This window comes from Schistocerca americana, chromosome 1 (genome assembly GCF_021461395.2).
Source record: "Schistocerca americana isolate TAMUIC-IGC-003095 chromosome 1, iqSchAmer2.1, whole genome shotgun sequence".
Lineage (NCBI taxonomy): Eukaryota > Metazoa > Arthropoda > Insecta > Orthoptera > Acrididae > Schistocerca > Schistocerca americana.
Genome location: NC_060119.1, coordinates 1,057,440,549 through 1,057,457,310, shown reverse-complemented (window position 1 = coordinate 1,057,457,310; position 16,762 = coordinate 1,057,440,549). Strand labels below are relative to the sequence as shown.

General features: G+C 41.4%; 1 protein-coding gene across 2 annotated transcripts in view; it reads right to left on the bottom strand.

The window, feature by feature from the left end:
- Positions 1–16,762, bottom strand: part of LOC124549641 (progestin and adipoQ receptor family member 3-like) — a 197,631-nt gene that overhangs the window by 37,528 nt on the left and 143,341 nt on the right. The window contains exon 1 of one of the 2 annotated variants that reach the window (XM_047125260.1): positions 7,446–7,577. The exons of the other annotated variant lie outside the window; for it this stretch is intronic. Coding sequence (XP_046981216.1) covers positions 7,446–7,490 — 45 coding nt within the window. The 5' untranslated portion in view covers positions 7,491–7,577. Of the gene's footprint in view, positions 1–7,445; positions 7,578–16,762 lie in introns of those variants that run through there. 2 annotated transcript variants of the gene reach the window in all.

Below are 16,762 nucleotides of genomic sequence, written 5' to 3'. Positions count from 1 at the left end.
TGTGAGTTAAATAAGCCCATAACAAGAAATTAAGCTGCTTCTGCCACACTGGATGTGTGCAAATACTATGAAAGTGCAACTAGCAATGCATATCCCTAAAAACTGTCTTTGATTATTATTGCAATTTTTTTTATAAGAAGACATCTCCTCATAGATAAATGCATCATGTGATAAAACCGATTTGTCCTGTTATCGAAGATATCAGATTTGTCACCAGTAAATGTAGGCTAATACACTCTATTACAGGTGGTTTCCTTAACATTCCATTTTATTTTTGAAAGAAAATTTGTAGCACTTTCACAAGTATGTTTTTGATCATCCATGACTTAGGACATTATATAATTTTTTCAGTCTGTGTGGAAGGGGGGGGGGGGGCAGGAGGAGGCGAGGCGAGAGAAGGAGGGCAGGAACAGGGAGGGGCTGAAACCTTCCTCTTTGAGAAGACTAGGGTGTATTTTTATTAATGAACTGAAGATTTCAGTCTTCTGTAGACCTGTCTGACAACCATTAGAAGGCACCACTCATTTCTTTAAATCTGCTGTTTATTGTCATACTTGCCCAAACAATAATTACTAAAGTGGATTTTAATTTAATTCCTTATTGATGGCAGCAAATACACCATCTCATAGTAAATGTTGTTAGCTCCTGCTTTAAGTATTTGGATTTATTCCTGTGGATTCATTTGCTGTCAATTTCTGGTTTAAACCAACTTTCAATATCCCTTATTACTGTATGAGAGCATTGCATCTGGAAACAATTCACCCAGCGAGGTGATGCAGTAGTTAAGTCCCTGCCATCAGATTCAATAGGAGGGGGGGATTGACATCCCTATCTCACCGCCAAGTTTTAAGCTTTCCGTTACTTCCCTAAAATGCTTAAGGTCAATTTCCTTCCACCGCCTTCCTTATCCGAGTGTGTGCTCTGTCTCTAATGTTGTCATCAATGAGATATTAACCCCTACTCTTCCTCGTTTCCTTCTGAATTCAAATCCCCATCCTTTCATTGACTTTCAGCATTGCCATGATTTCATTAAATCCCTTACAGCAAACGTTAGGATGGTTCAATTGAAAAGACCATGATCGATTTCCTGCCCTGTCAGAAACTCCTTTTCTAATAACCCAGACCTCACCCTTTTACTTTCACTTTGGAAACAGTATTTGCACTCGCATTGCATTCTAAATTATGTTAGATCACTCGAATTTCACGTGTAGTAGTCTCTCTCAAGCTGGACCACAGGTTTTTAATTTTGCCTTGGACACTGTACACCTTCCATCTACAAGATAATGTCTTCTGACGACAGCTGTGCACTGTGGTAATTGTTACATTACCACATAGTCCTGCTATGGCTCAGTGCAGATAAATACATGAAGAGATAAATGGAATAAAGGGCTATGAAAAAAAAATTAAGGCGCCTTCTAGTTTCTTCCTTGTTCAATTGCTAACATCTTTTGGTAACCTTTCAGTAAGATTTGTCGAACATATCCACCTGCAAATTATTCACTGCCATGTGTAATTGGACCTCTACGTTCAGCCTACTGTAGCAGCTAATGTCTACACTAGGGTGACAAAAGTCAGAGGATAGCAATATGCACATAACAGATAGTGGTAGTATGGTATACACAAGGTATAAAAGGGCAGTGCATTGATGGAGCTGCCAGTTGCATTCAGGTGATTCGTGTGAACAGGTTTATGATGTGATTATGGCTGCGCACCAGGAATTAGCAGACTATGAACGTGGAATGGTAGTTGGAGCTAGATGCATTGGACATTCCATTTCGGAAATCGTTACGGAATTCAGTATTCCGAGACCACTATGTCAAGAGCATGCCGTGAATACCAAATTTTAGGCATTACCTCTCACCACAAACAACACAGCGGCTGACGGCCTTTACTTAACGACTGAGAGCAGCAACGCTTGCCAACAGACAATCGTGAAATTATGGCAGAAATTAACGTAGGACGTACGATGAACTTATCTGTTAGGACAGTGCGAATAAATTTGACGTTAATCGACTATAGCAGCAGAAAACCGACGTGGGTGCCTTTGTTAACAGCACAACATCGCCTGCTGCACCTCTTCTGGGCTCATGACCATATCAGTTGGATCCTAAACGACTGGAAAACCGTGACCTGGTCAGATGGGTTGGGATTACAGTTGGTAAGAGCTGATGCTACGGTTTGAGTGTGCTGCAGACACCACAGAGCCATAAAGTCAAGTTGTCAACAAGGCGCTGTGCAAGCTGTGGTTGGTGCATAATGGTGTGGGCTGTGTTTACATGCAATAGATTCGGTCCTCTGGTCCAAGTGAACCGATCATTGACTGGAAATGGCTATGTTCGGCTACTTCGAGACCATTTGCAGCCATCCATGGACTTCCCATACATTGATGGAATTTTTGTGGATGACAACGCATGTCACCAAGCCAAATTGTTCACGACTCGTTTGAAGAACATTCTGGAAAATTCGCGTGAATGATTTGGTCACCCAGATCGCCCGACATGAATCCTATCTAACATTTTGGGGACGTAATCTAAGAGGTCAGTTCGTGCACAAAATCCTGCACCGGCAGCACTTTCGTAGCTATCGACGGCTATGGAGGCAATAAGGCTCAAAATTTCTGCAGGGGGCTTCCAATGACTTGTTGCATCTGTGTCATGTCGAACTGATGCACAGCGTCAGACAAAACGAGACCCAACAAGATATTAGGAGATATCCCATGACTTCTGTGGCCTCTGTGCATCATTATGCGTCATGAACGAGAGCAGTGAGCACTCACAAATTAAAATTCATACTATGCTGAATGCTTCTTCTATAAACAACATCGAGTCAAACGTCTAGCTCAATAGTGCAGATTTGCATTTACAGAGCTTTAATTATTTTGTAAATACTGAAAATGTTGAAGAGGATGAGAAAAGAATCAGTGACAGTGAGGTTCTGCTGATATGTGGCTTTTAAGACATTCTGTAATAAATATTGCAAATTCAGTTTCACATTATGATGCTTTCCAAACAGGTGATGATTATTATGGAGAATATGGTGTCACCCCAAACAACAGTTGCATTCGAACCCAACACAGAAAGCTTGTGTTCCGTTCAATACGCATATGCGCAAATCACCTACCTCTATCCAGCTGCCCATGTAATTACTCCATTTCTGATCATGTATTTTCCTCACTATTTCCTGAACCTTGCTCCTTATTCTAGTCCGGTATTCGCATAGTTAGCTCAATGCTCCAAATGTGTACTATGTGAATGACAATAATGACTGTTTACAGTGGGTAAGTACTAGCTCGGATGAATAAAGGAGCGCGATATCTTATAGAAGAAACCATGCTGGCTTCGTTTAAAGTGAGTAGGCCCTAACATCAACCTCATAATAATTAAAACACATTAGCTGTATATGGACTGAAAACTCAGATCTCTCCAATACGAGTCCAGTGGTTCCGGAACGAATTACGCTGGTGTCAAAATGCCTATTACTGATGTTAAAGGGTAGTACAGACTGGAATGGTATGCTCACTGGAAGAGAACAGAGAAATATAAAGCAGCGTCACAAAAACATTACGTAGGACTAAATGGGGAAAGTCCACATGAAACGCTAAGTAAACTCATTAAAGACAGTGAAAAAAATGGTTCAAATGGCTCTGAGCACTATGGGACTCAACTGCTGTGGTCATAAGTCCCCTAGAACTTAGAACTACTTAAACCTAACTAACCTACGGACATCACACACAGCCATGCCCGAGGCAGGATGCGAACCTGCGACCGTCGCGGTCGTGCGGTTCCAGACTGTAGCGCCTTTAACCGCTCGGCCAAGACAGTGAAATCAGAGGTGGAGAAACTAAGCTGGAACTGGGAAGGTACCACAGACAAAAAATTGAACAATGACAGAAAGAAACGGCGAACACACTGCACCTGAGAAACTGAAGTTGGGAAATGATGAGGACGACTTCAACGATCTGGTCACAATTCGATACTGTCCACTGGTATGCAAGTGCATTATTTTCTTCGATACTGTCCACTGGTATGCAAGTGCATTATTTTCAAGTACCGGAAACGATAAAAGAATCTGAATGTTACATATGCAACTGTCAAATGCCAATTTAAAAGCTTCAAAATAGAAAGAGAAAAAAAGTGGAAAATATTGGGGTGAAATTTTACCTACGACAGAGGCGGCGTAGTGTCCTGACGTTGACAGGTCATGAAGCAGATAATTAATGCTATTCCTGCTCTGTGGTTGACGTTCTTGTATTTACCCTTGTCCGCTCAGCAAATTAATTATCCTTGTAAAGCGAACATTTCACAACAAAAAGTTTTCAACTTTCCTTCCTGAAAATACTTTTCAGTGACCTATCTCCGATTACACTTCGAGTCACATTATGTTAGGAGCTAGGGGTAACAGATTCTATGAATGGTCACTTACTAATTACTGTCAACAGTTTATTTATCACTCACTGTTACTTTTCGTGTTTGTTTAAGCATGCATACAACATAAGGGAATGTGAACGAAATTCTGTAACATCCTTTGCTTATACAAAGCCACAGAGGATAAAAATCCATTCTACAGCAAGATGATGTTTGCGCACGCAGTCCGATAACGTGGTATATGATGTGTCCCACTATATGCTGTTCTTCCACTTGGTCAATTCGTTTCCTTGAAAGAGCATTTGGATTGTGACGATACAACCTCCAGTCAGCTGCACAAACAATGGAACACAAAAATATGTAAAAGTAACTACGGGAAAAGAGCAAATTCTGTAGTTTTTAAATGTATACGGCAAGTGAACTCCATTCAGATTGTAAGCAGATGGCATGATACAAATTTTACACTAGTTTCTGACTGCAGGCACCTGGAAGAAGCACTAAAGATATAAAGGCACCGCAACACTAACAGTAATCACCAAGAGTCAGTGGATAAAGCACATAAGTTTCCTGTGGTCGTTGCAAGACCAAGAATGTTACTTGTTACTATATGATAGTATCTTAAGTTTTAAAATGTTGTTTTGTGTGGATCCACTGCCTCCAAATGCTTAATAAAAGAAAACATGGTCCGTTTTAGGCAGTAAAAGTAAACGATCTTTATTTAAATCGTGCGACTGGCAAATTTCGACGACCTGTCATTTTCCGGCAAATGTCGAAATTGTCAAATTATTTTTCACTACACGTCTACTTTTTACGTGTAGCGAAAAATAATTTGATAATTAAGATACGCAATACGTAATATTACACTTGCCCTTGAAAATGATAAGTCGTCGAAATTAGCTAATCGCACGATTTAAACAGATATCGTCTACATTGCAGCCATTTATAGACCATGTTTTATTTTCTTAACTTGTAGTTGGCAGCCCGGTCCAAGTCCCGAATGGTCAAAGTTGGTAGAAGCGGGAAAGCTTCGGCCAGCAGTCTTTTGCTTTTTGACTGCAGCCAACGTTTAGGTACGGTATTGAACTGACCGTGTTGTATGAGGTAGCCATTGTCGTCTGCTTCGTTGTTGTTTTGCACAACTCTTCTGAATATTTTCTTGTTTGTAATATGTTACCAAAAAGAGCGATAGGGCAATTCCTGGGATTCCTCGGGAGACGCTTACAACGCCTACTGCTAACAGTGTTACGTAGCTATGGCCGTAAAATTATACTGCCTGTGTCTGAACGCTGCGAAACGCAAAGGGATTGGAAAGGATTTCTCCACCCGATCTACCTATCTTCCGTGAGAGTCGCTACGTACACAGCACAGAACATGTGCGTACATCAGGAGTTCAAAAAGTTTCCAAGCATCATCCTGGGGAATCACCGTAGCCGCCTGGGACGAAAAGATGAGTTTCCATTTCAGATATTTTGTTCGAGATTGCTTTGGGCTTTCATTGCTGCATTATTGCTTGTTATAAAAATACCCCTGGTTACTCTATATTTCGAAACACAGTCATATTACTGTACAGTCCTATTGTAGATGAGAGTATCATTAATTCAGCCACATCTGATGTGAGAAAGAATCACAATGAATGGAAAATTGTTTTTGGTTTTTATTAACGCTGTCACACTGTTTTAAAAACATTTCAAAACATGTCGTCTTTCCTTTCCACTGTCACGACTTCCGTCTTCGTGTTGTTCTTCACTTAACATCTTATGTAGCTGCATCAATCATAATTTCATCGACAGTGGAGCTGTACTGTAGTAGGAACGCGTTTAGAAATAAATTAATACAATAAACAGCGTTCTTTTCATACAAAGCACAATACGGCAGTAATGTAAGGTACACCGACGGTATGTTCCGAACAACATGATTTCTGTTGATTATCTGGAACAACAGCATTCGCTTTCATTTTAGACCTCAGTGATGGTTACATAACTATCACACTAAAAATTCAACGTTTTTTTCCATCAGCTTCAATGTAATGTTCGGGAAAAAATGACACTGTTGAAATTAAAAAGAGTAAAAACACTGAATTTTTACGATCGGCTGGCGTAGCGTATAAGTTGAAATTTTCAATCAGCAGTCAAAACAGTACTTTCAACAGTTTATAGAGCTCGTCTGATTGTTTTAAAAACAGTTCGTCATTAACTGGAAAAGCTGGGATGTAAACAACTGTCACCATCGGCTTAAACACACGAGGAAGAAACCTTTGCTTCCTACCTCTTTAAGCTTCCATCGCAAAACCAGAAATGCAGAGTATCATTCACGAAACAAAATAAAACATAAGCAATATGAAAGTTTCGCGTACCTAATGTCAAACACTCATCCACTGTCCTTAGTAAGGAGAATCATTTTATATACGGTATCTAAAAGTTATTCCGGGAGTAACAAAACCAGCATATCAGCTTCTTATGGAGTTTGTTTTTGTCATTATTTTCAGCAGCTATTTGCATCTCCACCATTTTGGATACAAATTCTAGCATAATACACTTCGTCTTAATCACCGGCTTCCGTACAGCAAATAACAACATGTGGCATCGTCTGCATTTGTAGCTTACGGCCGCCAGAACCCGGAATTTCTAGACGCGATTCCTGCGAAGACAAAGGCATCGTTCGCATGCAAATGAAAGAATGTGCAACTGGTGGAATATGAAAATGAAATATGCCAAACTTTACTTGTGTAAGCTAAGCAAATTGGCTCGTCTACCATATTTGATGGGATTGCTGACGCATTGTTGCCGGACAGCATGTTATTAATTCAAGCGAAGGGGTGACACCTTCTCGTTAACAGACATGTAGATGAGTAACAAAGATACCAAAGTAATAACAAAATACGCCGGTATATCGAGAAAAGACTGTGTCATATAACGAAAGAAGTGACAGCCACGAGCATTAACAGCAATTCTCTTTCATGCAGCTCCCATCTATAAAGAGATCATGTCATAACCTACAAAGCACTCTATTAAGGGCGCTGTCAAAGAGTCCACGATGAGCACTGCTGTAAGCTTCGCGATGCGTTGCGAAATGAAACCCGACCCGGCCAAACCTGCAGCGCGAGGATCCAACCACCGCTGCATCCATCGTTGAGGGTAAAAGACACGCACTTCTGCCGGCAAAACAGTTCACATCGTCTGCTGCCAGCTGCTGTGTGCCGCCCTGCTGCGATAATCGATCTGGCAGCGATGCTGCCAACCGCCGAGCAGCGCATCTCAGTACATATTTTGCCGTTAAGGACACATTTCACAGGTAATCTGCCGCATACGAATCTCGCGTGAGATCGTTACCTAGGATATCGAAACAATTGCCGCAGAATTAAACCGGGGCAAAACAAATGCAGGCAGAAAACAGCTGAAAGTTTTTACAAGCAAATCGCAAATCATCTTCCGTATTACTCTCTGAATTTCCCAACCAGAAGACTGAGAGCTGAAAATAGCTTATGTGTTCTAACACGGTGAGCAATTTGCTCTTTTGTTTCTGAAAGTAGTACCAGTTTTTATAAATATTCGGAAACTATTTAGAGCTGTTTTGCACGCACAACTTCCTTCGATCTCTGAACCCGGTGGAAAATTCAGCAGAGTAATCTCTATTAGAAGTTAATTTAATGAAAAATTCGTACTCAGAAAAAATATAAAGTGATACAATGCTCATCAAATGTGTTCGACGTTACTCATTGACACTGGCGGGTCGTTCTTTGTCCCACAATAAGTTAAGCTGAAGTAGCATCCCCAGCCTTAATTTCTCAGGGTTCCACTTACTTTCGCAGCAGCCTTCTTCAGTTTTTTAAATTTTTATTTCTATTTTTGCTGTACGCAAACTGTGATCGCTATTAATACACTGAAGCTCCACTGTCGCTGTGTGTAACAAAAATGTGCAGGGGTGTCGCGACTGTATGTGTTAAGACTGACAGATAACATATCTGTCTCATTAAACTTAGTAATACAAGCAAATACCGTTCTTAACCAGACTTGCATCATCACAAGATTAAAAAAAACATGATAATACTATGATGTAGGGCATACTGTACTTACAGCTGCAATACTTACAACTACGGGGGATTGGCCGCTACATAAAGCATGTCGCTGACTGTGTGCACGGTATACAATTGAATTAAATAAATTTGCGGTCAAAGATTGTTTTCTTTTCTACGAATTCTTGAACACTGAATCGCTACAATCTGCAAGGTGATCGTGTCACCCCTCTTTCTATGTCAGTGGTTTCCAACCTTTCCGAGACCTTTACCCACGAGTCCAATGTGCCTCCAATCTCCACCTCCACCCCCGCCCCCAACTAAGCTTTAAAATGAAAAATAATTTTCTTTGCACACTTTTATTTTTAAAATAAGTGAAGGTAAATGATATGTAGCTTTCATGGGTGTTTTATTAAACCACGAACTAATGAGCCAATGTGTCAGTTGGTAGTGTTTATTTCTAACAACCTCTTTTTAGAGGATAGTTAACCAATTCTCAGCGCATTGTGAGTGCTACCTGTACACAACTCCTTCTCAGGAAAGAAAGCGAAGTACCCACACTGCAAGCAGACTCTTGTTACAAAAGATGCTTTCTATGCACCAGTCCTCTTCCTAGTGACACCTGCTACACTCACGCCTTATATCTCCATTTGAAATCAGCCAAGTTAAAATTTGCAGACTATATTTATTGTTTGTAAATCACTTGATTGCTGAACTTCTTACTTATGAGCTAACAGAAATTGGAAGACTTCATCCTGCTAATACTTTGTGTACGACCACTGCTAATAATAATACTCATAATAATAACAATACGGTGTAAGCCCCAAAGTGATGCAATAGTCATTATATAATTACTATTCTGTTGTACTGTCAGTTATTTCGTTTATGTGTTGCGAAGTGAATAATAAGCAATCTCTGGTCCATTGCGGGAACTACCTACAACTCAGAAAAGTCAGTTTCGTGAGGTATGACGTACATGTATCAAATGAAATTACACAGGGTGTACATAAAGTTCGGGAACACTTTCAATTATTTATTTTACAAGAACCAAACATTGTACAGATCTCACACGTACATCATTTCGAAGAGAAACTCTGAAAGTTTTTTTTTTTTTTCATGTTTACCGCCACAGCATAGTTTGGCAATTTGCCGATAGTCAGGGCTAGTCGCAAACATGGCGAGTTGGTGCGTAGTGAGCTTGTGTGTTGGAGTTCGACAAAAGCAAGTGCGCTACAGCTGTTCAACGGATGTTTAGAACCAAGTACGGTAAGAAGCCACCAACAAGGAAGGCACAACAAATTCGTTACGACGGGTTGCTTGTGCCCGACAAAGAGAAGAGGACGTCCCAGTATGAGTGAAGTGAATGTGGAGTGCATAAGAGAGACATTCATAAGGAGTCCAAAGAAATCGGTGTGTCGTGCATCCCGTGAACTCAAAATGGCTCCAGTGACAGTGTGGAAAGTCCTGCGACAGAAGCTGCCTATGAAACCATTCAAATTGGAGCTAGCGCAGAAGCTCAATGACGACAACAAAGACATGCGTTTGGAGTTTAGTTCGCAGTTGCAACAACTGAATGAGGATGGGGATGGCATTGTTGATAGCTTAATTTTTAGCGAGGAAGCCACTTTTCACACTAATGGGAAAGTGAACAGGCATAATTGTCGAATCTGGGGTGCAAAGCATGCACCGAATGCATTGAATTTGAGCATGATTTCCCAAAGGTAAATGTTTTTTGTGCCTTGTCAAGTCGAAAGCTGTACGGACCATTCTTCTTCGCCGAGAGCACTGTCATAGGATATTCCTACTTGGACACGTTGCAGCAATGGCTGATGCCTCAAATCCAATCGGACTCTTCGTTCATCTTTCAGCAGGATGGGGCTCCACCCCATTTTCATCGTGAAGTTTGTGGGTACATGAACACGGAGCTGCCGCATCGATGGATCGACCGTGCTACAGAAGGGGACACCTGTTTCACGAAATGGCCTCCCCGATCACCAGATCTCACTCCGTGTGACTTTTCTCTGTGGGGACACATTAAAGATCTGGTATATGTACCGGCCGGCCGCTGTGGCCGAGCGGTTCTAGGCTCTTCAGTCTGGAACCGCGCGACTGCTACGGTCGCAGGTTCGAACCCTGCCTCGGGCATGGATGTGTGTCATGTCCTTAGGTTAGTTAGGTTTAAGTAGTTCTAAGTTCTAGGGGACTAATGACCTCAGAAGTTAAGTCCCATAGTGCTCAGAGCCATTTGAACCATTTTTTTGGTGTATGTACCACCTTTACCACGTGATGTAGCAGAACTACGGGAGAGAATATGGGAAGCGACTGCCACAGCCGATGGTGCCATGCTGGGATGGGTATGGCAAGGATTAGATTACCATATTGACGTCTGCTGGGTCAGTCATGGTTCGCCTATCGAATGTTGGTAAAAAAAAAAAAAAAAACTTTCAGAGTTTCTCTTCAAAATGCAATATGTATGACATCTGTACATTGTTCAGTTCTTGTGCAATAAATAATTGAAAGTGTTCCAGGACTTTATGTACACCATGTATAGTTCCAGAGATGCTTTCTAGTCTGAAACATCTGTGATGTATGTACGAAGACTGAAGAGATGAATGAAAACTTGTACCAAGACCAGGATCCAAACCCAAAAGTGCTGTAGGAGTTTAGGGGGAATACCAAGCGGCTGAGGCGTGAATGGGAATTTGGATTGAAAAGGGAGGTGTGCAGTGGTAGTTCATGCAACTCTGCAAAGCCACTGCGTCAAGGTGGCGTATGGTTAGCACATCTGCCTAGTGAGTAAGAGAGCCAGATTCGAATCCTAGCATTAGTACAAATTATCATTTGTCTCTTCACTGTAAATGTCCTAGATGTCTCAGGCCGAAAAGATTTCTGGAACCATATGGTTTCATATGATTAATGCGCCATTGCCTGGGTTTCGGGCAGGATTCCCCATTTCGTTCAATGCTGAAGTAGTATTCCTATACAGTTTGAGAACCTCAGTCATGCTGTTCGAATTCAGGGGGAATACCTGGTGGGATGAGGTGTGAATGGGAATTTGGATTGAGGAGGGAGGCGTGCTAGGGTAGTCCGAGCAAGTGTGCAAAGACTGTGCCAGGGTGACGTAGTGATTAGTGCATATGCCTAGTGAACAGGAGACTAGATTCGAATCCTGGCCTTGGTACACATTTTCATCCGTCGCTTCAGTCTGCATATACACAGTATAAATTTCAGTTTTACTGTCACAGGTGCATGTCCCAAAGTATGTGTGTAGTGGGTGGACTATGTGAGAAAGATGTTCTCAGATTCGTTTCACAAGCTGTAACCTCAACCACACTAGCATGCTACTATTTGAAAAAAAAATGTCGTCGCTTATGTATTCAGTTTTATACTGTTATGAAATAGTGATAACAGTAACGAAATTTTAAAAATAAATTTAATTTCCTGACCAAAACAATCAAGCTCTTTTGTTTTTACTGTCAGAAATATTAGTTTTACCCCTCAGGAGGTAATTACCCCCAGGTTGGGAAGCACTATTCTATGTGATGTTCTATACTAGTATGAGTTTTATTCGATATATTGTCTCCATTCAAATTTTAAGGCTTAAAAAGCATCACCCTCTGCTACTGAAAATGTTTATTTGAAATGCAGCTACACTGCTATAAAAATGACTGCGACATTCTCTTTTCAAGTTAACAGAAAAACATCACAGAACCTGCTCAGTAAAAAGAGTTCGCGCTACACTGCGTAAACGTCATTTCACATTAAGCCAAAACTGTGAAAAGCAAATTAGCAGAGAGTTACTTTTTTTAAATTTTGCCTCCAATTGTCTTTTGTCAACGCCGAGAAGACCTACTGTCGACAAGCGACTGCGTGTTCGGTACCGTCGAAGCCTCTTGTAATTGCCTCTACTGTGGATGAGGGGTCAAGGGCCTACTGTGACGCACGAACTGAACAAGTGTTGCGTAAGGCAAAGCTGGTCTCTGCGATGTGTTCTTGTGGAACAAAATTAGGTCTGTACCACCTTCTTGACAATGGAGGCGAATGACAAGATACAAGATGGGATCGCCCGTCACTGAGCCAAAATGGTTAACGCACACTCCGTCTGAAGGCAGCCAGTCTGAATGGTGTTATTGGAAGAAATCTTCATCATAATAATTTGGCAAGAAAATGGAGAAAATATAGTAGTGTTCAGCTGCTAGCGAGTGGACTGAGCAACCAAGTTCTTTGTTAAATTGCAAACATCTCCACAAAGTTCTACGGCGTGAGAGCATGTGACTACGTTAACGATGATTCTGTTAGCCAGTTGGGGACATTAAGCTCAGCAGCCGCTTGAAGATGTTCGATACGAAATGGCCATATGCCATAGTGAATGTCATCCTCTTCCTTAGTATCACTGGCCGTACATGAAAACAGAAACCTACACTGCACTAATCAAGCACTTTTCAGAGGTATCCACACGAAACAGATGCATAGTTGACATACAGAACACATTCGTTCAAACGACGCAGCTCTTCGTTGGACATTTTTTAACAGTATCCAGTCGGTCCGGACGGAAAAGCAGCATAAACAGACGAACAGTGTATGAGGTGGAGCATCACACAAAATTCTTGGAAGCCACTTCCGTAACAGAAACGAGACGTCTCTAGAATTTTCCCTGTAAATCGCAGTCTCAAATCACACTACATTGTAGCCGCTGAATATATCTGTCGTGCTTTATCGTGTTACCATAGTATGTTTCCGTCTTCAGGCGCATTTTGCTCCACCACTTCTATTTCCACATGTCCTTGCACTGCAAATTAAGGTGTGCACAGCCGGCCGAAGTGGCCGTGCGGTTAAAGGCGCTGCAGTCTGGAACCGCAAGACCGCTACGGTCGCAGGTTCGAATCCTGCCTCGGGCATGGATGTTTGTGATGTCCTTAGGTTAGTTAGGTTTAACTAGTTCTAAGCTCTAGGGGACTAATGACCTCAGCAGTTGAGTCCCATAGTGCTCAGAGCCATTTTTTAAGGTGTGCACATTAGTTTACCACTGGTATTAGTTGCTGACAACAAGAGGTATTTTCACCCGGAAATAAAAAGATTCGATATCTGTGTCAATTTGGTACAGCAGCCTTGGATATCTAGCACCACAACTCAGCCTTCGCCGACAAAAGTGAACACTTGACCTTATTGCCATGCGTTTAAACATTGCTCAAGTGGAAGCAAACCTTGGATGAACTTCTCAAAATCGACGGAGAAACAAATTTCTCGCAGAATGGCAGAATAAAATTTTCAGGTAGCAATAAGCATCTACACATGCTCTTTTGCGTATGTACTGTTTAAGTATGAAGTTAACCGATTGTGCACATTTGCTCACGAGCAGTGAGTATGAAACTAATCAATGGTGCACCATTTCGATACAGTGTATACTGTCCTTCTTTGAACAAATGGAATAAACGTTTATCCGGCCTACAGTCATATCCCCAATGAATTCTCTAAATTTTATGGAACCTAAGCCACCCCTGCAGATTATAATTGTAGCACAGAACCAAATACTAAGTTGTAAATCTGACTTCTTTGAAAGTTGAGATACCAAATCATCCCATTCACCTCTGTTGTGTAGGGAAAAGGAGATCCTCTTTTAAGGAAAACTGTTGGCAGCTATGATGACAAGAAGAAACGCTGATGTATAAAAATCAACGATCCAGCAAATGTAACATCATAGTTTGCTACACGTCTAATAGCTCCATCACAAGAATTTTTATATAAAATAATAAATCAGTGCAAAATGCAATGAACAACAGTCCTATGTACACGTTGTGAGATACGTTCCCATGTAAATGGAGAGCGGAGTGTAATGCAGAAAAATAATATCATATGGCGAAATTTGTCCTACGTTCTTGTAAAAAAAGTTTCGCGCGTTCTTGTACACCACACAAAAGCTTTAAGTCGCTGGCTATCTCAGCAGCAGCAATCTAGCCTGCAGTCGGTCGTTTTCTCTGACACTGCCTCAACGACGAATTTACCAGGCAACTTCTATCAGTATTTCGACCGGCATTATGTCGTGAAGTTCTGCTATAGAAAATGAACTATGTTTAGCAGCAGTGGCTGATGATCGTCAGCGTATGTTGACTAATACGCGTAAAAAAAAAAAGAAAAGAAAGAAGGGGAATTGAAATTTAATAAATTGTTTTAGAACTCTTCTCCCGGGTACTATGCTGCAGAATATATCACATTTTTGACTAACGTCAAGTGTTTAATCGACATTTTTTTACTTCTTGAAGCCCTCAATTCCTTTTTTATTCATCAGTTTCACTACACGTATTTACACTACGATTTAGTATTTCTCATGTTTCTATAAAAGTGTCATCAATACCAAAACTGCTGGTCCCCAAAACCCTTATATGAGGACGAGATTGGCCGAATCCCGCCTCGGGCATGGCTGTGTGTGATGTCCTTAGGTTAGTTAGGTTTAAATAGTTCTAACTTCTAGGGGACTGATGACCTCACATGTTAAGTCCCATAGTGCTCAGAGCCATTTGAACCATTTGGACGAGATTGTTGTTGTGATCTTCAATCCGGAGACTGGTTTGATGCAGCTCTCCATGCTACTCTATCCTTTGCAAGCTTCTTCATCGTCAAGTAACTACTGCACCCTACATCCTTCCGAATCTGTTTAGTGTATTCATCTTTTGATCTCCCTCTCCGATTTTTACCCTCCACGCTACCCTCCAATACTAACTTGGTGGACCCCTGATGCCTCAGAAGATGTCCTACCAACCGATTCCTTCTCCTAGTCAAGTTGTGCCGCAAATTCCTCTTCTCCCCATTTATATTCAGCACCTCCTCATTAGTTACATGATCTACCCAACTAAACTTCAGCATTCTTCTTTAGCACCACATTTCAAAAGCTTCAATTCTCCTCTTGTCTAAACTATTTACCGTCCATGTTTCACATCCATACATGACTACACTCCAGACAAATACTTTTAGAAAGGACTTCCTGACACATAAGTCTGTACTTCTCTTCTTCAGAAACGTTTTTCTTGCCGTTGCCAGTCTACATTTTATACCATCTCTACTTCGACCTTCATCAGTTATTTTACTCTCTAAAGAGCAAAACTCATCTACTACTTTAAGTCTCTGATTTCCTTATCTAATTCCATCAGCATCCCCTGATTTAATTAGACTACAATCCATTATCCTCGTTTTGCTTTTGTTGATGTTCATCTTATATCCTCCTTTGAAGACACGGTTCATTCCATCCAACTGCTCTTCCAGATCCTTTGCTGTCTCTGACAGAATTACAATGTCGTCGGCGAACCTCGAAGTTTTAATTTCTTCTCCATGGATTTTTCTTTTGTTTCCTTTACTGCTTGCTCAATATACAGATTGCATAACATCGAGGATAGGCTACAAAATGGCTCTGAGCACTATGGGACTTAACTACTGTGGTCATCAGTCCCCTAGAACTTAGAACTACTTAAACCTAACTAACCTAAGGACATCACACACGTCCATTCCCGAGGCAGGATTCGAACCTATGACGTAGCAGTCGCGCGGTACCGGACTGCGCGCCTAGAACCGCTAGACCACCGCGGCCGGCGATAGGCTACAACCCTGTCTCATTCCCTTCCCAACCACTGCTTACCTTTCATGCTCTTCGACTCTTATAACTGTCATCTGGTTTCTGTACAAATTGCAAATAGCCTTCCGCTCTCTCTATTTTACACCAGCCACCTTCAGAATTGAAAAGAGAGTATTCCAGTTAACATTGTAAAAAGCCTTCTCTGAGGCTACAAATGCTAGAAACGTAGGTTTGCCTTTCCTTAATCTCTTTTCTAAGATAAGTCGTAGGGTCAGTATTGTCTCACGTGTTCCAACATTTCTACGGAAATTCAAAATGATCTTCCCCGAGGTCGGCTTCTACCAGTTTTTCCATTCGTCTGTAAAGAATTCGTGTTAGTATTTACTAGCCGTGGCTTAGCCAACACCTGCTTTCTTTGGGGTTGGAGTTAATTCTTCTTGAGGTCTGAGAGTATTTCACCTGTCTCATACATCTTGCTTACCAGACGGTCGTGTGTTGCCAGGGCTGGCTCTCCTGCTATCGGTAGTTCTAATGGAATGTCATCTACTCCCGGGGCCTTGTTTCGACTTAGGTCTTTCAGTGCTCTGTCAAATTCTTCACGCAGTATCATATCTCCCATTTCATCTTCACCTACATCCTCTTCCATTTCCACAATATTGCCCCCAAGTACATCGTCCTTGCACAGACGCTCTATATACACCTTCTACCTTTCTGCTTTCCCTTCTTTGCCCAGAACTGGTTTTCCATCTGAGCTCTTGATATTCATGCAAGTGGTTCTCTTCTCTCCAAAGGTCTCTTTCATTTACTGTAGGCTATATATAT